The 20023-nt window shown below is 38.6% G+C and overlaps 2 protein-coding genes across 6 annotated transcripts in view; one reads left to right on the forward strand and one right to left on the reverse strand.

Moving 5' to 3' along the window:
- The window catches only part of CCDC88A (coiled-coil domain containing 88A), a 123816-nt gene extending 121999 nt beyond the window's left edge, over positions 1 to 1817 (forward strand). For 4 of the 5 annotated variants that reach the window (XM_036872495.1, XM_036872498.1, XM_036872496.1 and 1 more), the window contains 2 exons: positions 233 to 332; positions 861 to 1817. In XM_036872495.1, the coding sequence (XP_036728390.1) occupies positions 233 to 297 (65 nt within the window). In that variant the 3' untranslated portion in view covers positions 298 to 332; positions 861 to 1817. The remainder of the gene's footprint in view (positions 1 to 232; positions 333 to 860) is intronic. The other variant, XM_036872497.1, reaches the window with a different exon arrangement.
- A 2411-nt stretch (positions 1818 to 4228) lies between these two features.
- LOC118905743 (prolyl-tRNA synthetase associated domain-containing protein 1) lies at positions 4229 to 7981 on the reverse strand. Its single transcript, XM_036872500.1, has 2 exons — positions 7828 to 7981; positions 4229 to 6558 (listed from the first exon to the last, which is right to left on the reverse strand). The coding sequence occupies exons 1-2, from the start codon at positions 7909 to 7911 to the stop codon at positions 6127 to 6129; spliced, it is 516 nt and encodes a 171-aa protein (XP_036728395.1). The 5' UTR covers positions 7912 to 7981; the 3' UTR covers positions 4229 to 6126.
- Positions 7982 to 20023: the final 12042 nt, after the last annotated feature.

Here is a 20023-nt window from a genome sequence, read left to right on the forward strand (position 1 = left end):
CATAGTAAGTAAACCTATCTGACACTAAGAGGGCATAAGTATATTACTTAATAGCTTTTAAAATATAAAAATCAGTCTTTAAGTAGAGAGATGTCTTTCGGATTAATAACATTTCCAGAGTTAGATTCCTTCTCCTTGCCCTACTCAATGAGAGCTCTTTAGTTTCTTATCTTCATGAATTGTATTCTGTTTAGCCTTTCATTAAATAACATGAAATGCTTTTCTCCTGCAGATGTGGACAAAGTACAAGAAAGCAGAAATTCAAAAAGCAGGTCTAGGGAGCAACAAAGCTCCTAATTCTATTACCCACTACATGACATGTGGGCCAAGTGGTGAGTTTCTTGCTTAAAATGTAAATGAGATTAATCTCATTTATACAAACTAACTGGCATTAAGTGTAAGAACAAGTGCACATTGCATTAACAGATGTAAATATTGCTTGCTTTAATTCATGACTTTCTGTCTTACTAGTAAATCAAGATTAGGTGAGTCCCAAAAGATTTTTCCCATCAGTGCAGGAAACCAATCTTTAAAAATTATTTTTCTTTTTTCCCCTCAATTTAAATTTGATTTTACTAATGAGTAATGTTTTAGAAATTACTTTTTCAGTTTGAAGTCTTTCTTTGTGGTAGGAATACAACTTCTGTGCAACATTCTTGATAATTGAGGAGAATAAATTAAATGCCTTTTCTATGAAGAGCCACTCAAAGAAAAATTGTCTCTGACTTTCTGTCACTCTCATCCCTATAGAAGTATCTGGTGCATGCTGTTCTTTTAGTGGTTGCTCTGTATTTTATATCTCTTATCTTCAAGCTTTTCTTATATTTTCTTTCTTCTTTCTACCTTCCAACTAAATACAGAGAGAAAAGTGTCCTTCAGTTTCTCAGTGTGAAGCCTTTATTTCTGAAGTAACAAGACACCCAACTATAGGAATCACTTTTTAAAATCTTTAAGACTTTAACAATCCTTCGTGACTAGAGCAGGAAAGAAATACAAACCTTCATTCCTTCCTTGAATCAAGGAGCACTACTGGAGTCAACTGCCAAAATTTTTAGAAGGTTTTGTGACTTACCGTACATTGTACTGTTAAGATCTACTGAATAAAGGATGTTCTCTCACTAAGGACCAAGTGTTTTAAGGTTTCAAGAAGTACTCCAAGAACAATATACTTCTTTCATCATTTGTTTATGAATTTATCCATGTTTGCTTAATGCTTCTGCTAAGTATTAGTCTAAATCTAGCCATTTATATTTAGTTGTGTAAACCTAAATTAAATGCTGTAGTATGTTGTGGGATGTACTATATATCAAGATACAGAGAACATTGTTTTGGCATGTCAGAGCCTTATTTGGTTAGCAGACTGCATGTGTTGGTATTCTTTTTTTTTTTAAGCCAATTATTTTGATGCACTGCAAAATAAATTCAGTTTATGAGATAACTCTGAAAAATCCATAAGATAGGAGTTATAAAAAATTTACAGTGATATTAATCTTTCCGTATTCCCCACTAGCAACACTAAGCAATTCACACATGGATCTAAGGTAATTAAAGTGTGTTTTTCTGAAACTTTTTTTTAGTAAGGTGGTTTTCTAGCAAATGGCATTCCCAAGATAAAGCTGTTGTGTTTGAACTCATTTCCCTCCTTTAGTACTGGGTTATGTATGTGTTTGTTTTTTAACTTGAGAGCTGACTGTTGCTTAAGAAGTTTTCTTATGGCAAAAATAATGTAAATAATTTACTATGATCTGCATTTTGCCAGGAACTCATTTATTATTAAGGTTATCACTTATTAATAAAAATTTTTCTGTTTTTGTCCTTTATAATACTACATTAAAGTTGGTAACTGTTATCGGTACTTTTGAAATATTTGTATGCATTTGTTACCTTAAACATTTGAAAGAAGCACAAAAAAAAGTAAATTTAGTCAACCCAGGGAAACATCAATTTTTTTGTAGTTCCAATTTTATATCACAGTTTTATTTTCTTATGAAGTCAAAAAACTGCATTGATACTTACTAATGCAAATTCATTATTTAACAAATATCAGAATAATCTTAAAGGTCTGAAATGAGAAAGATACTAACTTTTTAATTTTAACAATATACTTCTTAGGCTCTCACTACCAGCTCTAAAAATCTTTTTGGAATAATTCCATAGTGTGTGGTTTATGAACTGTGTGTTTCATCACTAACCTAGTAACCATGAGATACGTGTCTCCCTCTCTCCCTCCTTCCTCATACCTTTCTTTTTTTCTTTCTCTTTTTGGTAGGCCAGTAACACTGCTGTGTTCATAGTCTACTTTCAGAAAGACCATTAATGAAAAGAAATACAGCATGTATAGTTGAAAAGAAACTGAAATGGAAGTTAGAGAACCTGGACTTCGTAATGCCACCATTAACTTAGGTTTTGCCACCAAATAATGCTGTAAAGTTAAATCACTTTTAAACCCTTGGATGAAAGGTGCTATGTAAATGTAAATACAAAGGATTCTTACTAAAATACAAATATTGCACAACAGACATATTTAAAACCTATTCTCCAGACTTTGAAACATGTCTCCATCATGACTCCCTAGATTCAAGTATCAGATTGATAATGGGTATCATGGCAGTCTAGAGACACTTGCATGTAAAAAATGTAAATTCATCTTTAGGTGGATAAATTGAAAGTAAATATAGAAATTATGTTTTAGCTAAATACAGTAAGTGAGTAACTTAGATTTATATTAACTAGCATCTAATTTGCACAACTAGGACACATTCCAGGACATTTACTGAAAGTTGAAATTTAATGAGTAGGAGGTAGCCCAGTGAGGGTAGGGTGTATGATATCACAGCTTGGTCTCTCCAGGACACTAATATCCTAAAATAGAGAACATGCTGACTGAGGCAGCACATTACTGCTTCAATTAGAAAATGCTTAAGGGTAGCCTATAAAGTACTAAATCTGAGTGGGCTGACCCTGAGAAAAGGCAGCAAGACAACCAAGAGAATACTTGAGACTGCAAAAGCGGAATATTCTCAATTATATTAATCACCTTTTTCATACCATTTCAAGAAAGGATTAGATAACCACATGAATATTTTACCGTCTCCAAAAGATACCATCAGAAGCAAACTTAGTATGAAGTCATGCTTTTCCCTTAGATAAACTCCTTCTGCCAAACAAAATAGTGTAGCCAACTAGAAACTAACTGGGGCCACTTTCCAGACTGGGGCCTGACATGCTTTTAAATGATCTGGCTCTATTCTAAATCAATACCCAAACCCCCTCGGAAACTAAAGAATTTATATACAGGGTAATAGCTTCGGCCCAGAGCTCCAATAAAGTGCTTCAGATCTGGCAGTGTGGAAATGTTCGGTCCAAGTTTTTGAACTGGTGGTTACCAAAGAGTACACAAAACAGGTTTGTATGTAGCACCTTTCATGCAAGGCATGGTAAAAGCCTATTTAAAAATCACTGTGCATATTACGGAATTGCAGCCACCTCACAAATGAAGTATTACAGCCTGCACTGTCTTAAAATTTTATGTCAGGAAGTGAAAAAGATATTGTACCAAATCTGGAATTACAATGAGGAGTAATAATGTATGCTAAATGACTTTTGTATTTTAAGTTACTTTTTATGAGAAAAGTGAATTTTTGTGTTTTCTTTTCTGCTACACTTAGTCCTGAGATGTATTTTTTTCTTTAAGCCTTGAATGAATAATACAAAAGGAGCCCATTTTATAATATAAACCTTGATGTACATGTTGAGATATCTGGACAATGAAAATGCCTTAAAAGGAATGCTTATGGATAAAGTTGCACTTACAACACCCTTTAACAAAACGTGATTTCAAATTGTCTTTTTCTTTTCTACTAAGGGTTCTCTCTTTCAGTGTTTGCCATTGTACTTGTAACTGTTATTAAATATCAAATCCAATAATATAAAAGATGTAACATTTCCTTTAAAAGTAATGCTACTGAGAAATTTGGAGTTGAATGGCAAAATGTTTATTACTTGGCTATACCTAATATAAGCCACAGGTCATAACAAAAAATCCAGTTTATAACAAAATAGATACCATCATTTGGCAGATTTGCCTTTTTTTAAAAACGTTCATTATTTTTCATTTTAGTTTTTAACTTTATTTCTCCTAAAAAAATTAAGTTGGTTTAACATTCACTTGTTAAACTGATATAACAAGAGGTGAATTTTAAACTAATATAAAAAGAGGTGATTTTTGTAACAGGTGGTCAGCAATCATAACTTATAATTTAGCCAAGTATTATTCTTTCCTTTCCCTTTGCCCTAGAAAACCTATTTTATGTGCTTCATAACATATAACCTTGTTTAGATGATTCTGTCCTAATCACTTTGGGATGAGTATTGGAGGTTTTGGGAGAGAACTGAGAGTCTATCAGTTTTGTCAACCTCAAAATAGGTTTAAATACAATAATAGATTGTACAAATCAGTCTCTTTCATTTTCACATCTAGACTTTGGGAGGCATAATGTTAGAGATGGCAACCTGCCTTGTGTCCTTGGGCAGGTCAGTCTTTCTGGGCCTGTTTTCACCATAAGGTGGGGAGGACAGTTAGACCAGTTATCTAAGGTCCTCGGTGTCTTTGATTCTATTCGTTAAACCTTAATTTTATATGTAAAGAAACCTAAAATTTCCTCTTTCTTAGAGATATGGTACAGAGTAGGCAAAAACTAACATAGCACCTCAGAAATAAGGTTATCATTTATGGAAAATATTTCTAACTCATCTCTTAAATCCATTCTGTATTTTATAAAAATTCTGCCTTGCGTAGACTTGTAGTTTCTAACCAAATATATCCAAAAATGACAAGTTTTCACTTTTGCCTTTCAGTAATGCAAATTGGTACAAATTAAGTACAATTTCTCTACCAGAAGCAAATTATTTTTTTGAGTGTTCAACCTTAGGAAAATATGATTATCTCTCAAATATCCCACTTGATTGTACTCTAGAGGAAACGAGAATTTTCCTAAGACCTCTAGGCTATTTTGTAGCCTAGTCTAGTCATACCCTCAACTGGGGTTTTGTTTGAATCTAAGTGAGGTGGAAAAGTACATCAATTTTCCTCTGTTTTTGAACTAGCTTCTATATGACAACTGACAATACATAATCCTGGGTTCTTATACTGCTTTAGATGCCACAGTTGAAAGGGGATGAGTAAAATTTAATATAGCCTAGAGGACAGAGGAACCTTGTTCAAGCATGTTCACATTTTGTAACCTCCGAAGACTAAGCAAATCCTTCTTAATGGCCTATGTATATTCTGCTCCTGAGTTTTAAAATACAATTTCATTAGTATAATGATTATGACATAACATTTTCCATCCCTACTTTGAGTGTTTTTCTAGATTAAAATTTTCTAAAGATAGAATTTTATTTAAAAATTAGCTTTTCACTGAAAAAGAAAGCATTGGTTTAAAAACGAACACCCAGTAATAGGAAGGTTTTGCCCTTGCCCCCATGTTTAATTATATTGCTGGGGAATTCTTATTCCTTAATCCTCATTCCCCAAAGATAACCACTATTAACAGTTGAATATATTCCCATATTCCTCTTTTTCCCCTGTATGTACACTGTCATATGTATTTTATATATGCTGTTTTTGCAGCTTGCTTTTTTCAAGTATAATAAACACCTTACAGAAGATGTAATATAGTTAATTTTAGATAGTTAACTAATCTTAGTTTTGATGTTAATTAATTAATTAATTAATTAATTTAGGCTGCCACACAGCTTGCAGGATCTCAGTTCCCCTGACCAGGGATTGAACCCGGGCCATGGCAGTGAAAGCCTAGAATCCCAACCACTAGGCCACCAGGGAACTCCCTACGTTAATTCATCCTTAATTGTTGAAGGCATTCCTGTAACAAGTAATTGTCATGGGGGAAGGGGAGGGTGGAATCTCTGAGCTGACTAAAACTACCTCAATATATCTTTTTAAAAACAGCTCCTTTAAGATGAAATAGTTAAATAGCTCCTTAAGTAGTTTAGGTAGTCACCAAACCAAGGTGCCATATATATCTTACCACTTTTAATGCTTTTTATAATTACAAGTAAGAAAAACAGCTTTCAGAAATAAATGTATTCTAAACATTAACCCAATTAGTTTTTATCAAAATTTAGTCTTATGGGATCGTGTCCTGTCTTCTTCACAAATGTGAGAAAGTCTTCAGGGCTCAATCCCATGGTTGCAGTATTGGTCATTGGATGAAAGTACACCTTTTCATGTCCACCTTCCAAAAAAGCAGAATCCAGAACAAATTTCACATCTCCATCATCACAGAAGAGTGCCAACGGTGTGGCACAGCCTTGGCCAACTTTCAGTTTTTCTAGCATGGCTGTTTCATCAGCAAACCGCAGATTTCCACTTCCAACACCTAACTGCTTGGCAAGATCATTTAAATTAATTTGTCTATCATGAAGAACTGTCACCAGCCAATAGCCTTTTTTCTTTTTGTCTTTAAGAAATAAGTTCTTACTATGTGCTCCTTTCAAATGTTGGATATGAGGCATCATTTCTTCAACTGTAAACACCTGTGAAATATCACATGAGAAGTTTAAAAATAATATGCATGTATACGCACACTGCACACATACAGTTATCTGTATATTGCTTGGTGGGTGTAAGGTTAGGGAGTACTCAGTGCCCTGGATTTCACTGGTGGACATCCATCCCCAGCCCATTAGCAAATATATCTCATCTCAGGACCTCAGGAAGTATTGATAGTTTCTCTTAGGCCAGTTCTCCATTCCAATGTGCAGGCCAAGCCTTCTCACTCCTAAAATGCTTTTTTTGTTTTTCCATTAAACTTTTGGTAAAGTTTATAGCAGCCCTCACAACACTGTAAATCAACTATACTCCAATAAAAATTTAAAAAAGTTTATAGCAGCCCAGACTCCTATTCCTTGGCATTCCATTACATCCAGGCCATATGACGATCTCCACTCTATACAGATAACCACAGAGAGGGAGTGAGGGCAGGGAATGAGAGACCCTGGACTAATATACAAAAAAAATCAGAAAAGCTGGCAATACGCACAGTAAAAAGGGGGAGAGTATGTGGACTATAAGGGAGGCAAAAGGGTCAAAGAATATAGTTTTGATGAATTTCTCTAAACTTGGAAGATTATCACCATATCTACCTAATTATCATTAGCTGTTACTCAAGCGTTGGGCAAAAACTTTGTCCTTGCACCACTCAGGTTACATACTGGCTCCTTCAGATATGTGCAAAAAAAATCTTCCCATCTATAAATCATGTTAAAAAAATACCAAGCTCTAACCTTGGCGTCCTGTATGCACCTGCTGCAGCCACTGCAAAGACGGGTTTACTGCTTGGCAACTTACATACGCATAAAGTTGACACACTGACCAAACATCCCTAGCCAGTTTGAGATGCTCAAGTTCTCAATATGTTGTACTAGTTCTCAACATAAAAAATCACTCCGAATTCCCGGGCGGTCCAGTGGTTACGCCTCCGCGCTTCCACTGCAGGGGTCACGGGTTGGATCCCTGGTGGAGAACTAAGGTTCCGCATCCCACGTGGCGCGGCCAAAAAAAAAAAAAAAAAAATCACTCCAAGAAGAAAACAGGTTTTTTCACAATAACATCAGCGTCCGAAGTGGACAGGCCCTTGATGGTGCTTTCAGGTCCCTTTCGTACTCTGGATCCCGGGAAATGCCTTAGAACGGAAGTTTCTGCGGCACATTACCCCTGGGACGTCTAGGCTTAGCGCCTTCGTCCCATAGAAGCTGCAGCAGAGCCCACCCCCTCCCGGGGTGGTCCCGGCGGGAGCGCCTCACCTCCGGGTGCTCCACGACCTCCGTGCGGATGGCCAGGGCTTCGAGGAGCTGCTCCAGCGCTGCCCGCAACTCGCCGCCTGCCATGTTGCCCTCGTGGCGCTAGCGGATGCGGTGCCGAGAGACCGGACGGAAAAACTGGGCGTGGCCTCCCGCAGTCCAAGAACTGCCAGCCCAGACGGAAGTGCCTGGAGGGAGAGGGGCGGTGCCGGAAGCCCAAGAGTGGGCGCCTTCCGGAGGCGGCGTTGCGCTGGGTTTGCTTGCCTCCCTCCCCGCGTGCTTTAAATTTGTCTGCGTCCGCAGGGACAGACTTACCAGACGTGCAGAGTTCCTTGCCTCGAGTCCCACGAGAGGAAGGCGCCTGCAGTCTCACAGCCCTCTCTAGCCCCGCCTCAGGTTTCCTAGATACAGCATATCTTCCATTTAAACAGAATCAGAGCCACATAGCAGTAATCGACTGGACGTGGGCTCGGCTTGACCCAGGAGGTGGACTGAGGCAGTCAGAGGCTCCTTACCCCTCTGTCCTTGGAATGTACTTTCTGCCCGCTGTTCCTGAGCTAGGTGCTACTTGAAGGATGCAGCCTTGAGAGAGTAAGGTGTTATTGAAACCATCTGGACTTTTTTGGTAAGTGCGACCCCCCTTCCCCCACTTAAGGCCTCTGTATAAACTTAAGATTCTGGCCAGTGGATATCCAAGGCAAACCACCTATGTAAGTTCCCTTGCTTATTAAAACTGCCACCTACCAATCTGTAATGTCCTGCCTCTTCAGTCATTCTATGACCTCCTAGGGTGTGTGTGTTAGTGTGGGGGCGGAGGTTTCACCTGGGTAATTACCTGAGGTCGTGAACCAACAGGGAGAGAAGGGGCCAAAATCCCTCTCCTTTTAAATAATCAGCTGTGGCAACCACAACTCTACCTTTTTCAGAGGCACTTTTCCTACCTCTTTGTGGGGGTGTTTTCCACTATCCTGCAAAACCCTCACTCCCCACCTTGAACGAGGCCTGAAATTCCACTAGAGTTTCACTTATGAGTTTAGATTAAGCCTCAAACTGTTACCAAAGCTGTTGCCCCAGAATCATACTCTTGCCCCTGGCTTGAATGGAAACCAATTGCTCTTAACCTAAGTTTTGGGAGGAAGCTGCAAAGAAAAACACAAGAACTAGTTAGAACCAATTAGGCACTAGATGGCTGAAGATTTAACTTCCAGTAGACCTAGAGCCTCATGATACATTCATTGTAATACCTAAGCATGCTAAATGACACACCCGCCGGTGCAATGACAGCTGACAGTTGCCATGACAACAACCGGAAAAGCCCATACAAGGACTGAAAAGGAGAGTTGCATCAGTTCCAGGTCCAAACCACACCCCCGTTCTCGGATAAGTCATGAATATTCCTCCCACTCTTTCCAATTCCCTCCCTTCTACCTCGACCCTCTTATAAACATAGTGTCTCCCCTGGAATTGGGTAGAGAAGTTGATTTGCAAACGAGGTTTCCGCTTCTCCATTCTTTAGCCATTAAATAAAGCTCGTGCTGTTCCAGTCTCAGCATAGGTTTTGTTATTGGCTGTGTGAATCCGATCGGAAAAAGAACCTCCCTGGCTGAGACAAGGGGTCTCCGTCTGGGCTAGGACCCCAGCGCAGGCCAAATCAACCAATTCAGGAATAGAATCCTAGATAAAACGTAGATATTCCTAGGGACGTTTAACTCTAGTAGGAATATATAATATTTAGGTCATTTCTGGGGTACAAATTGAAGGCCTGGAGAGGAAGTCTCTTACGACACTGCAGGGACTTCCCCGGTGGCACAGTGGTTTAAGAATCCACCGGCCAGTGCAGGGGACACGGGTTTGAGCCCTGGTCCGGGAAGGTCCCACAGGCTGCGGAGCAACTAAGCCTGTGCACCACAACTACTGAGCCTGCGCTGTAGAGCCCGCGAGCCGCAACTACTGAGCCTGCGTGCCACGACTACGGAAGCCTGCACGCCTAGAGCCCGTGCTCCGCAACAAGAGAAGCCACCGCAATGAGAAGCGCGGGCACCGCAATGAAGAGTAGCCCCCGCTCACCGCAACTAGAGGAAGCCCGCACGCAAAAACGAAGACCCAACGCAGCCAAAAATAAATAAATAAGTAAATTTATTTTAAAATAATAATAATAAAATATACAGGAGGATGTGCATAGATCATTTGCAAACGCTATGCCATTTTATGTAAGGAACTTCAGCATCCACAAATTTTCATATCTGCGGGGGGGGGGGTGGTCCCTGGAACTAATCCCCCTTGGATACCTTGGATACCGAGGGAGGGCTGTATCTGAGTCCTCACCCACATGACAACCTTGGAGGAAGCTGTGAAAGAGGAAATCAGAGCCAACTTCACGATTTCATCCAGAATTGGCCTTGGATAATACAATTTTAAAAGTTCTAAGCTTAACGCACCTCTTAAAACTATTAAGCCATGTTTTCCTTCAAACAGTCCATCCAGTTGTTTGATCCTTGATTATAGAACCAACAACAGGCCTCTGCCCATGGCCACCTAAATTCACGTCAACAGCAAAAGCAATGTACCACATTACAGAGTATTTAGAAAACTTAGATAAGGGGGAACGGATCACTCAGAACATTTTCTCCATGTTTATTATTTTATTTCCCCATTTGTGAATTAGCTTCGTTTATGTCTTGGCTCATTTAGCTATGGAGTGAATGTTAATGGCTTTCACAGTGGTTTACTGGAGCTGTTTAAATAATCAAGTTATGTGCCTTTTATTTGTCATATATCCTCCAAATGGTTTTCATTTTTCCCATTTAAGAAGATATATTTTTTTCCCCCTGCATCGCACAGCTTGCGGGATCTTGGTTCCCCAGCCAGGGATCGAACCCGGTCCCCTGGCAGTGAAAGCCCAGAATCCTAACCACTGGACCGCCAGGGAATTCCCAAGAAGGGATTTTTTAAAGTTTGGTTTTATCTACAGAAGCTACTTATTTTTGTGCAACCAAATGTCATTCTTTTTAAGTTATTCTGATCTAAGTATAGAAAGCTAACCTCCAGCAATAGACTATTCGATCTATTTTCTTTTTTATTTTCTTAATACTCAATTCATTAATTCATTTAAAATTTACTTTGGCGTATAAGATGTGGTGAGGCTCATTTTTTTCACTAGGTTTCCATCTAAGAATGGAAGTAGAAAGCATTAGAATACCAAAGACCACCTATATGAAGAGATGGCCTATCCCAAATGACTGTCCTTAAAATATTTGAAGACGTTCAAGAATACCCAAGTTCAATCACGTTGACCTGAGCATAAACGGGAAAAAATTGGAATCTGATTGTGACTAAGAAATGTGAATCATGTCCAAAACTAGGGAAACAATTAACCAAGGATAAGGTCTACATGACAGCTACGAAGGAGGAACACAGAGAGGAAAAATTGACCGTGGCATCCAGAACATTGTCTAGGCAAATAGGGTGTTCTGATCTGGAAATCTCTTTGGAAATGAACTGCCATCCATCAGGTATGCAAGGTGTGAATCCCTCCCCCCACCCATAGCCAATCCATCACAGTTCAGTTTCTTAAATCCTTCTTCTTCTAACCACCTCCATCACTCTAGCCCAAATGACTATCATCTCCCCCTGGTCTACACTAATGTTCTCTTAATTTTAATCTACCTATGGTTGAATGACCAAGTACCCTGCTCCCAATGAGTCTTACCACCAAAGATTTTTATTATAAAATGAAGCTAAATCTGTCTGTGGTAAAAGAACCTTATATCACTGTTTAGAAACTATCCTAACCCAAGTTTAATGCATATTTATATTTATTTATCAAACATACATGTCAGCATTGTACTAAATACAAAAGAAATGCTATCCTTTGCATAGTCCCTTGTCCTCAAAGCAAATACAATCTCAAATTTACATTGGAAAAAACAACATGAAACATTAAATTCAAAATTATCAGCATGAACTTGAGAAACTAGACATCTAGTCACAGAACTTGAATATGAAATCTCATGATTCTAGGAGAAGAGGTAGTATCTGATAAATGGGGGTTACCAAATTATTTTACAAACAGGGGAAAACTTACTAAAAAGTCTTCTGGGGGAATTCCCTGGCAGTCCAGTGGTTAGGATTCTGGGCTTTCACTGCTGAGGGCCCACGTTCGATCCCTGGACCGGGAACTAAGATCCCATAATCTGCATGGCGCAGCCAAAACAAACAAACAAAAAGAAGTCTTCTGGCATTTCTCCAAGAACACACTGAAGGAAAGACTCTTGTTATCCTTAGGAAGAGTGTGGATAATTGACAGATAAAGAACGAATCTGAAAAGGAGATCTGGAAGATGGAGTTGTGCCAGGGTCCATGAAACAAGGGAACCTCATCTTACGTCTGCTCAAAGTAAAGGAACAGCTACAATTGTAGCCTACCTGGCAAAGGAAATAGAAAGGCCAAAACTGAAAATATTTATCAACACCAAGGGGACTGGGCATCACTGCGTTTATTAGGTGAAGAATGTTAGAAACCCCCATAACTGCATAAAACAAAGGGCAATTCCAGGACAGGTAAGTTCAAAGCCATCCTAAGAAGCTGTGCATACCCAAAAAGAAAGCAAGGCAATTAAAAAAAAAATGCTTCCTGCAATCTGTGTCTCTTCAACAAATCTTTTGGAACAACTCTATGTGCCAGGTACACTATGACACATCTATATGTGCCATGCTTTTTGCCCTCAGAGACCTTAAAATCCAGTGAAGAGGACTGAAACATTCACAGAGGATAAATCCAAGAAAATATGCCCAGTGCAATGAGAGTGGCATAATGAGGATGATTTGGGAGCCCAGAAGGCACTAAGCAGACCGGGGTGGTACGTCAGGGAAAGCAGTAGGAGATGACACCAATTTGAAGGGATAAGTAAGAGCTGATCAGAAAAAAAGGGATCCAGCTGAAGAAACTCTGGAAGAATGGAGGAGGAGAAGCACGACGTGTCCTGGGGCGTTATGATTTGGTGTGACGGTAGAGCAGAATGAGAGGCCTGCCAGCAGGAGACGAGGCTAGAACTAGGCACAAAGGATCCTAACTGTCAGGCTACAGAACCAGGAATATCCCACCATAAAGGGGCGTGTTAAATAAATTAGGTGACTTCTTCCTAGGGAATTTTATATTCTCAATCGTACTCTCAATATTTAAGGCTATAGGGACATACAATTTGGTAAATAGGGAAAATGAGTTATAGAAGGGTATAGACAATATGCCCCCAATTTTGCTTCAAAATACACATACCTGTAGAGGAGAGTAACTTAAAAAAAAAAGAAAACAAAAAAAAACCTGTTATTAGCATCCTCTTTCTCTAACCCATTCCAGGAAAACTGGTTTCTAAAGGCCCATGGAGGAGAATTCATCCCAGGACAGGAGACAATGGAGGTTAGTTCCTAGAGTAACGGAGGGGAAAGCATCTACATCCAGGAGGAAATTTAGGTTTCCTCAGAGTCAGAAGAGAGGGTGAGGACTGGGGTGGGGAAGATGGGACGGTGGAGGACAGTTCCTTTTTTGGCACTTTGTCCCTCCAGTGGGTGGCAAGTTGGGAACTTGCTGTCAGTGGAAGGCAGTCCACCTGGGGCAGCCCTGCCAAAGCACCCTCTGAGCTTCACTGCTCAACGAGGAGCCCTGAAGAAGAGGACAATAATCCCACAGTCCAGTTCCCTGGCTCCTCCTAGGTTCCTGCATGATACCATGGAGAAGGGAGAAAAATCTCAATAATAGCCTCAGGTTAACTTTCCTTCCAGCTCCATCATGTGGGGAGTTGGGCCAGATTTAATTAAATTCAATAAAATATGATTGAAGATCAGCTAAGTGCTGAAGGTACAGTGGTGAGCAAAACCAGACAGAGACACTGACCTTGTAAAGCAAACAATCTATTGGAGGATACAGCTTTAGTCAAATACAGAAACAAATGCTAAGTTGCCTGGGTGACAAGTGCTAAGAAGGATATAATAGGGGAATTGCATCTAGTTTATGGGAGGGCAGAGTGGTCAGGGAAGTGAAGTTTAAGATCTGAAAGATAAGTAAGAAGAGGGAAAAGCAAGGAGAGAAGAGTGTCCCAGGCAAAGGAAACAGCATGACACCTTGTGCAAGGGTGGGAGGAAGCAAACCAAGGCAGAGGCCAAGGCAAACTAAGGCCTTGAAAGAGGTCAGTGTGGTTGGCATGCAAAGAGCACGGGGACTGGGGACATTGTTCATTTCCTACACACTGGAGCTGGGAACTATCAATGAAAAAATTAATCACTAGTCAATCTAAGAAAGACATGGAAACTTTTATTCGAGCCAACCTGAGGATTATAACCCGGGAGGCAGTCTTTCAGAAAGCTCTGGGGACTGTTCCAAAGAGGGAAAGGGTGAGGCCAGTATGTATGATTTTGGCAAAGTGGTACATGCCCTCAAGCACTCATCTTAGTAGAAGGTTACTGCTATTCGAGAGGAAGAGATATCTTAGTTAATGGTTTTAGTGCTTTTCTAAGTATGGGAAGATGCAGGAAACTAGGTTCATAAAATTTTCTCCTGAAAAGATCTATCTGAGGGCCAGTTCTGTCAGTTTTCCAGTATACAAAGTGTCTCATCCTGATCTCCACCCTGAATTCCTTTCAGGATGTACTGTAGGTCAGCGACTGCAGTAGCTAATGACTTGATTCTTGTAGAACTGTACGGTGGGCAATATTCTTTATTTGACAGTCCCCTCCCTTTTGGCCTTAATTTTGAGCAATGTTTGGGAGGCATTTCATGACCAGTTTGCCTAATGGCGATTCCCAGGTCAGGTGAGGATTTCATTGATAGGCCACTCAATGTGCTACTATAATTGGACTAGACCCTGTTAACAGTAACCAAAAGCCTCTGGACTGCCTGTCTTACTAGTCTGTTATGGTCCAGGAAGTGGTTCCCTCTTGTTGCTTCTTCTCACATCTAGAGTTACACTATTACAATCATTGATCTTGCGGAACTATGTGTTTGATCAATCATTTCAGTTAGCCTAATCGTCATTAGTTTTATCTGAGGCTCGTCACACATTTGGTAATGCAAGAAACAATAATCTTGTAAAATAGGCAGAATACAAGTAATATAGCTAGTTACATTAATAAGGTCACAAGTAAGTATTTAAGCGAAGAACGTCCTTTAAGTGTCTCTTCTGCACCAATCACTATCTTTAAGGGAAATAGTATGTTGGCATTGTTCACCAAAGATGTCTGCACATACCAGGTGAGTGGTGGGTCATTGTGACCCCTTACAGGATTGAGGAAGGAATATTATCTTCTGAGGAGTTACACGGCTGGCCCCAAAATAAGGAAAATTGATCTTCATGGTTGAGCAGGTATTTCTGCCGCTGGGGAGTTCTGGTTAACACATAATGCAGATGCACAGTGCACACTAGAAGGAAGGGAGGAGGCCAAAGAGTAGATTAAAAGTTTTATGTTTAAATTTTTTTTGTCTTGCCTTAAAATGTGAATTTTTGTTTCATCAGAACTAAAATGCTTACCTGCTAAAAATACACTTCTTGAGGCGGTTATCTCCGGCTAATAACAGGGAGGGGGGAATCAATAAGTTAAAAATAAAGAAATGTAAACCAAGTCTGAAAAAGATCAAAAAATGTTATTAAACAAACAAAGGGAAATGTAAACTGTCTCCACAATTAAGATCACGTGAGGGTATTTTCAAACAACACTTCAAAAGAGGAGAAAGTTAAGGTATAAAAAATTTAGTAAGTGGGCAGATGGAATTTAATTACCTCCAAATTAAAATATGAAACGGGTAAAGATGTTCAGTTTTCTCGTCTGGGAAAATACTGGTTTCATACAATATGAAAAAAGCACATGCAGTAGATGACAATTTGGTTAAGCAGAGAAGTAGCAGGTTTCTTTCTTTTGTTCACTTTAAACACTCATTTAAAATTAAATAGTCATAAGGAAGCTTTACTTTGGACAAGGAAGTATTTCCAGACACTGCTGTGAGCCCCAGGCTGTACTGTAAATACATGGTGAGTAGCTCCGACCTCCTAACCCTGAACCAGGTGGAACAGCAATTGCTGTGATTCAGGAACCCCTGCAGAAGGAGGCCAGGCCAGCAAGACATGCTCTGAGCTGCTCTTCAAAGCAGTCTTACCTTTCTGGATCTAGTGAACCACTAAATGAGTGAACGGAGCCTTATACTCCTTGTTATTACATGGTCTGTAGGTGGTTCTCACAGCAACCCAAGAAAACTGACTTCTATACAAAAGTACTATGGGGTAGATTATTTTTTCTTACTTTGCATGTGGACTGGGGAATATTTTCTTTAGGTCTAGCATTTCAGAATAATTAGTTTGATTGGATTAGGTTTATGGGAACTACTTTGGAATTTCTGTCCTAGTCTTACTGGCTAAAAAGAGAAATTTCCTGTGATTTTAATGAGTTAAATTAACTTGTAAATTGAATATATTTGCATAAATTTTAATAAAATATAAGATTGAGACCAGATTACTCCTAATCACATATTATTCCTCTACCCTTGCTGATTTGATTTACCTATTTATGATAAGTGCTGATTTCAGTAAATATTAATAAATATATTTTTGAAAAGTATGGGGTATAATGTAAGAACAAAAAGAGCCAGGTCAATCAGAAACAAACTCATATTCAGCATTTCTCCAAAACATAAAGTAGCTTTCTTTTTCTGAGTGTAAAAATACTGTTAATGTTTTTTTAACAAGTTGTATGACTTTATTTCTTTAAATAAATGTTTTAAAATCATACTTAAAAAGAAACACAGAAGATAAAAAGATACATGTTTATTGAAAAAAAATCAGACCACACAAAAAGATGCACAAACATTTATGTCACAGGTATATATACATATATATGCACACCACATGTATGGTGTGTATGTATACTCTATATATGCTGTTTATTTCTAGTTTTATCTGATTATATAACATATGATATTTTATGATCTTTCCTTTTTTCACCCAGTAGACATCTTTCCATGTCAACAGAGAACTACATTATCACTTGTAATGTCTGTATAGTATTTCATTTATTCACTCAGCTCCAAATTTGGGAATGTCCAATGTCCAATGACTTATATGTTAATAATTTCCAAATTTTTCATAGTATTATAAAGAAGGCTATGGTAAGTATCTGTAGTTCTATATCTATATATCTTTGCATAATTATTTCATTTATTCCTTAGAATAAATCTTAGAATCTGCAAAGTTACACAGTTTATACATTTAAATTGATAACTATTGTCGATTGCCTTCCAGAATGGTTTTATAAATTTGCAGTACAAGAACATTCCATTCTCCACATCTTTATTAGCAATCATTTGATTAGCAGAGTCAAAACTATTAAATAAGCAAACACACGTTTGCACTGTGTTTTTAAGATTTAGGAAAAATATCAATATCACTTTTATGTTTACTGATGTAGGATGGTATGTCTGTACTTGTTAAATATCAGCTTAGTACCATAAAGATAAAATATAAACTTCTCCACTAGAATGTAAGGAGAATTGCTGGAGAGCACAGTGATTTTTGTCTGCTCTCTTTGCCAGTGGCAGACCGGTTCCCCCGAGGGAAAGGAAGTTGAGTTGAATGTATGCTCAGTTAGTCTCAAATTTAGTAATTGGACCCATCTCCTCGAAATCAGAGTGAGTAAAGAGGCTGAAAAAGGCCTAAAATCGCATGAAATGAGCTCCTTTCACAGAAAAGAACTTCAAGAGTTCAAGAGTAGAACTTCAAGAGTAGAGAAGAAATGCTCCCAATTTACACCATTAATTGATCATAGATTGCTAATGTTTTCCCAGTTATAGCTATTTATTTATGTATTTATTTATTTATTTATAATGTCTTGACAGTACAGACATTTAAAATATTTATGTATTCTAATCCAGGTTCTCAAAATGTAGTCCTCAGACCAGCGTTACTGTCATCACCTGAGAATTTGTTAGAAATAAATTCTCCTAGCCCACCTCGCGCTTACAGAAGCAGATACTCTGGGAGGGTGGGCCAGCAATCCGTGCTTTATTCAGCCCTCCGGGTGACTTGATACCTGCTTAAGTTTGGGAATCACTGGTCTAACTAATGGTTCTTTCCCCTATAGTTTCTGAATTTTGGCGGGGGGGGGGGACGTGCTGCTGCCTAGCTTGTGGGATCTTAGTTCCCAGACCAGGGGCCCCCTGCAATGGAAGAGCAGAGTCCCAACCACTGGACCACCAGGGAATTCCCTAGTTTCTGATTTTAGAATTATGACTAGAAAGGTTTTTCCCACCCAAGTTTACAAATGATATCATTTATGTTGTCTCCTAATTTTTACTCAACCTTTAAATGTTTAATTCATATGGAATTTCCCACTACAAGAATATAATCTTCTTGAAGACACGAGTCTTCATCTATTTTATTTCTCTGTTTTATCCTAAAACTGTGATTGGTACATGATGCGTTCTTAATATATATTTATTAATTATTGAACAAACTACTTAATTTCAGCATAAGATGAGACACATCCTTTGTAAAGCTTTCCTGGAAGCCATAAATATCAGCAAATTACAGTTAGCCTTTCAATTAGTCTGGTGGTTTAAAATGGCAAATGACAATCCTAAGTAGAATAAATGTAATCAGTGTGTGCTTACTGTGGTGTGCTAGTGTTGTAATTCTTAGTGATGTTACATTTTTGGCACTGGTTCCTAAAAGAGAATTTTAAAACTCAGAGGATTCTTAGTTCTATTAAGAAAAATTATCCGAAACTTGGAAATAGGCGAAGGGATGACTATTTGTTCTTTCAGTGTTCTGCTGGGTTTTGTCTAGCAGGCACTCCTGGGATTGTCTGATTCTCCAGGAATGTGCACTTTTGTTTGACTTGATATTTATTTATTTATTTTATTTATTTTTTTTTTGAAATAATCCAAAAACTTTATTGGCCTATAACCTGATTAGAATATGCCAGATGAGAATCAATATTGTACAGAAAGTTGTACAGAATTTTTTTACATAGAAAGCTTTACATCTGTACCATATACATTTTATCCATCTGAAAAAATTTTCTACATCCACTGTTAATACAGAATGCTTGACAATCTTGTCGTTTTGTTTAACCATCAGAGCACAATTCACAGTATGAATACATTTCCAGTAAATCTAACCTCCCCAAACCATGCCAGATTTGTTATTTTAATATATTCAACATTAAATTCTGTACATAGAGTAAAATCTAAATCAAGCCCCGCCACCCAAAAGGAAAGAAAAGGAAGTGACAGCAACCGAGAGTCATTTTGCAGTGATTCAAGTTTCGGTCCATGAAGGATCATTCTATTTTAATGGCTCATCTTTAAAAGCCTGAAGAGAAGTGTATTACAGGTGGTTATGTCAGCAGGGATATTTTCTACCTTCTTTGTTGTTGATCATTACAAGTGTCAGCCACAACAGCTTCTGGGCTTGTTAAACCCTCAAAGTAATCACCCCCTAAAAAGGGCAAAACCAAAATCCCCACAAAATAAAAAAGACAAAAAGCTCAACCCAAATGTTTAGTGCATTTGACAAAATATTATAGGTACTTAGCAAATGAATAAGAAAATAAAGAAATAAAATAAAACAGTGCAGGAAGAACTATATAATGTTTAAGATTTTTATGTTACAGACCTGCATCTCTGTACAGTTTTTCACAGAAGGATGATTACCAGTATCTCAGATAGCCTGAGTGTGGAAAAATCTTCAGAATAAGAATACCATAGTTGCTAAATATCTTTTACCATGAACAATAATTTCTTCTTCTCCCCCCAACCCCCAATTATAAACATTTTATCCTTCAAAATACAGCTCTCCTGAGTTGTACTTCTTGCAGAAGTTCAAATCTTTACATCTAGAGTTCTTTGGGTAAGTTTCACTTCCACACCTGCCAGAAATATGTGGGGCTCTCCCTGCCACCAAGGACAGGGAAGGACATGTGAGCATATAAGCTGACACTGTGGGAAAAAAAGCTCGTGAACCCAACACAACAAACAATCCATCAGGTTACAAAAGGGACTGGAGCACTGCAGGTTCGAGCTGAAGTTCTAAGCTTCTTTACCAGTAACCCTTAGACACTGCAATTCAGAGAAACCATTTTTCAGGTAGGAAACCTCAGCTCCGGGGTCCTTTTGAAGAACGGAGGGATGTAAACGCCAACAGAAGACTATTAACTTCCCA

Source organism: Balaenoptera musculus, chromosome 13, assembly GCF_009873245.2.
Source record: "Balaenoptera musculus isolate JJ_BM4_2016_0621 chromosome 13, mBalMus1.pri.v3, whole genome shotgun sequence".
NCBI lineage: Eukaryota > Metazoa > Chordata > Mammalia > Artiodactyla > Balaenopteridae > Balaenoptera > Balaenoptera musculus.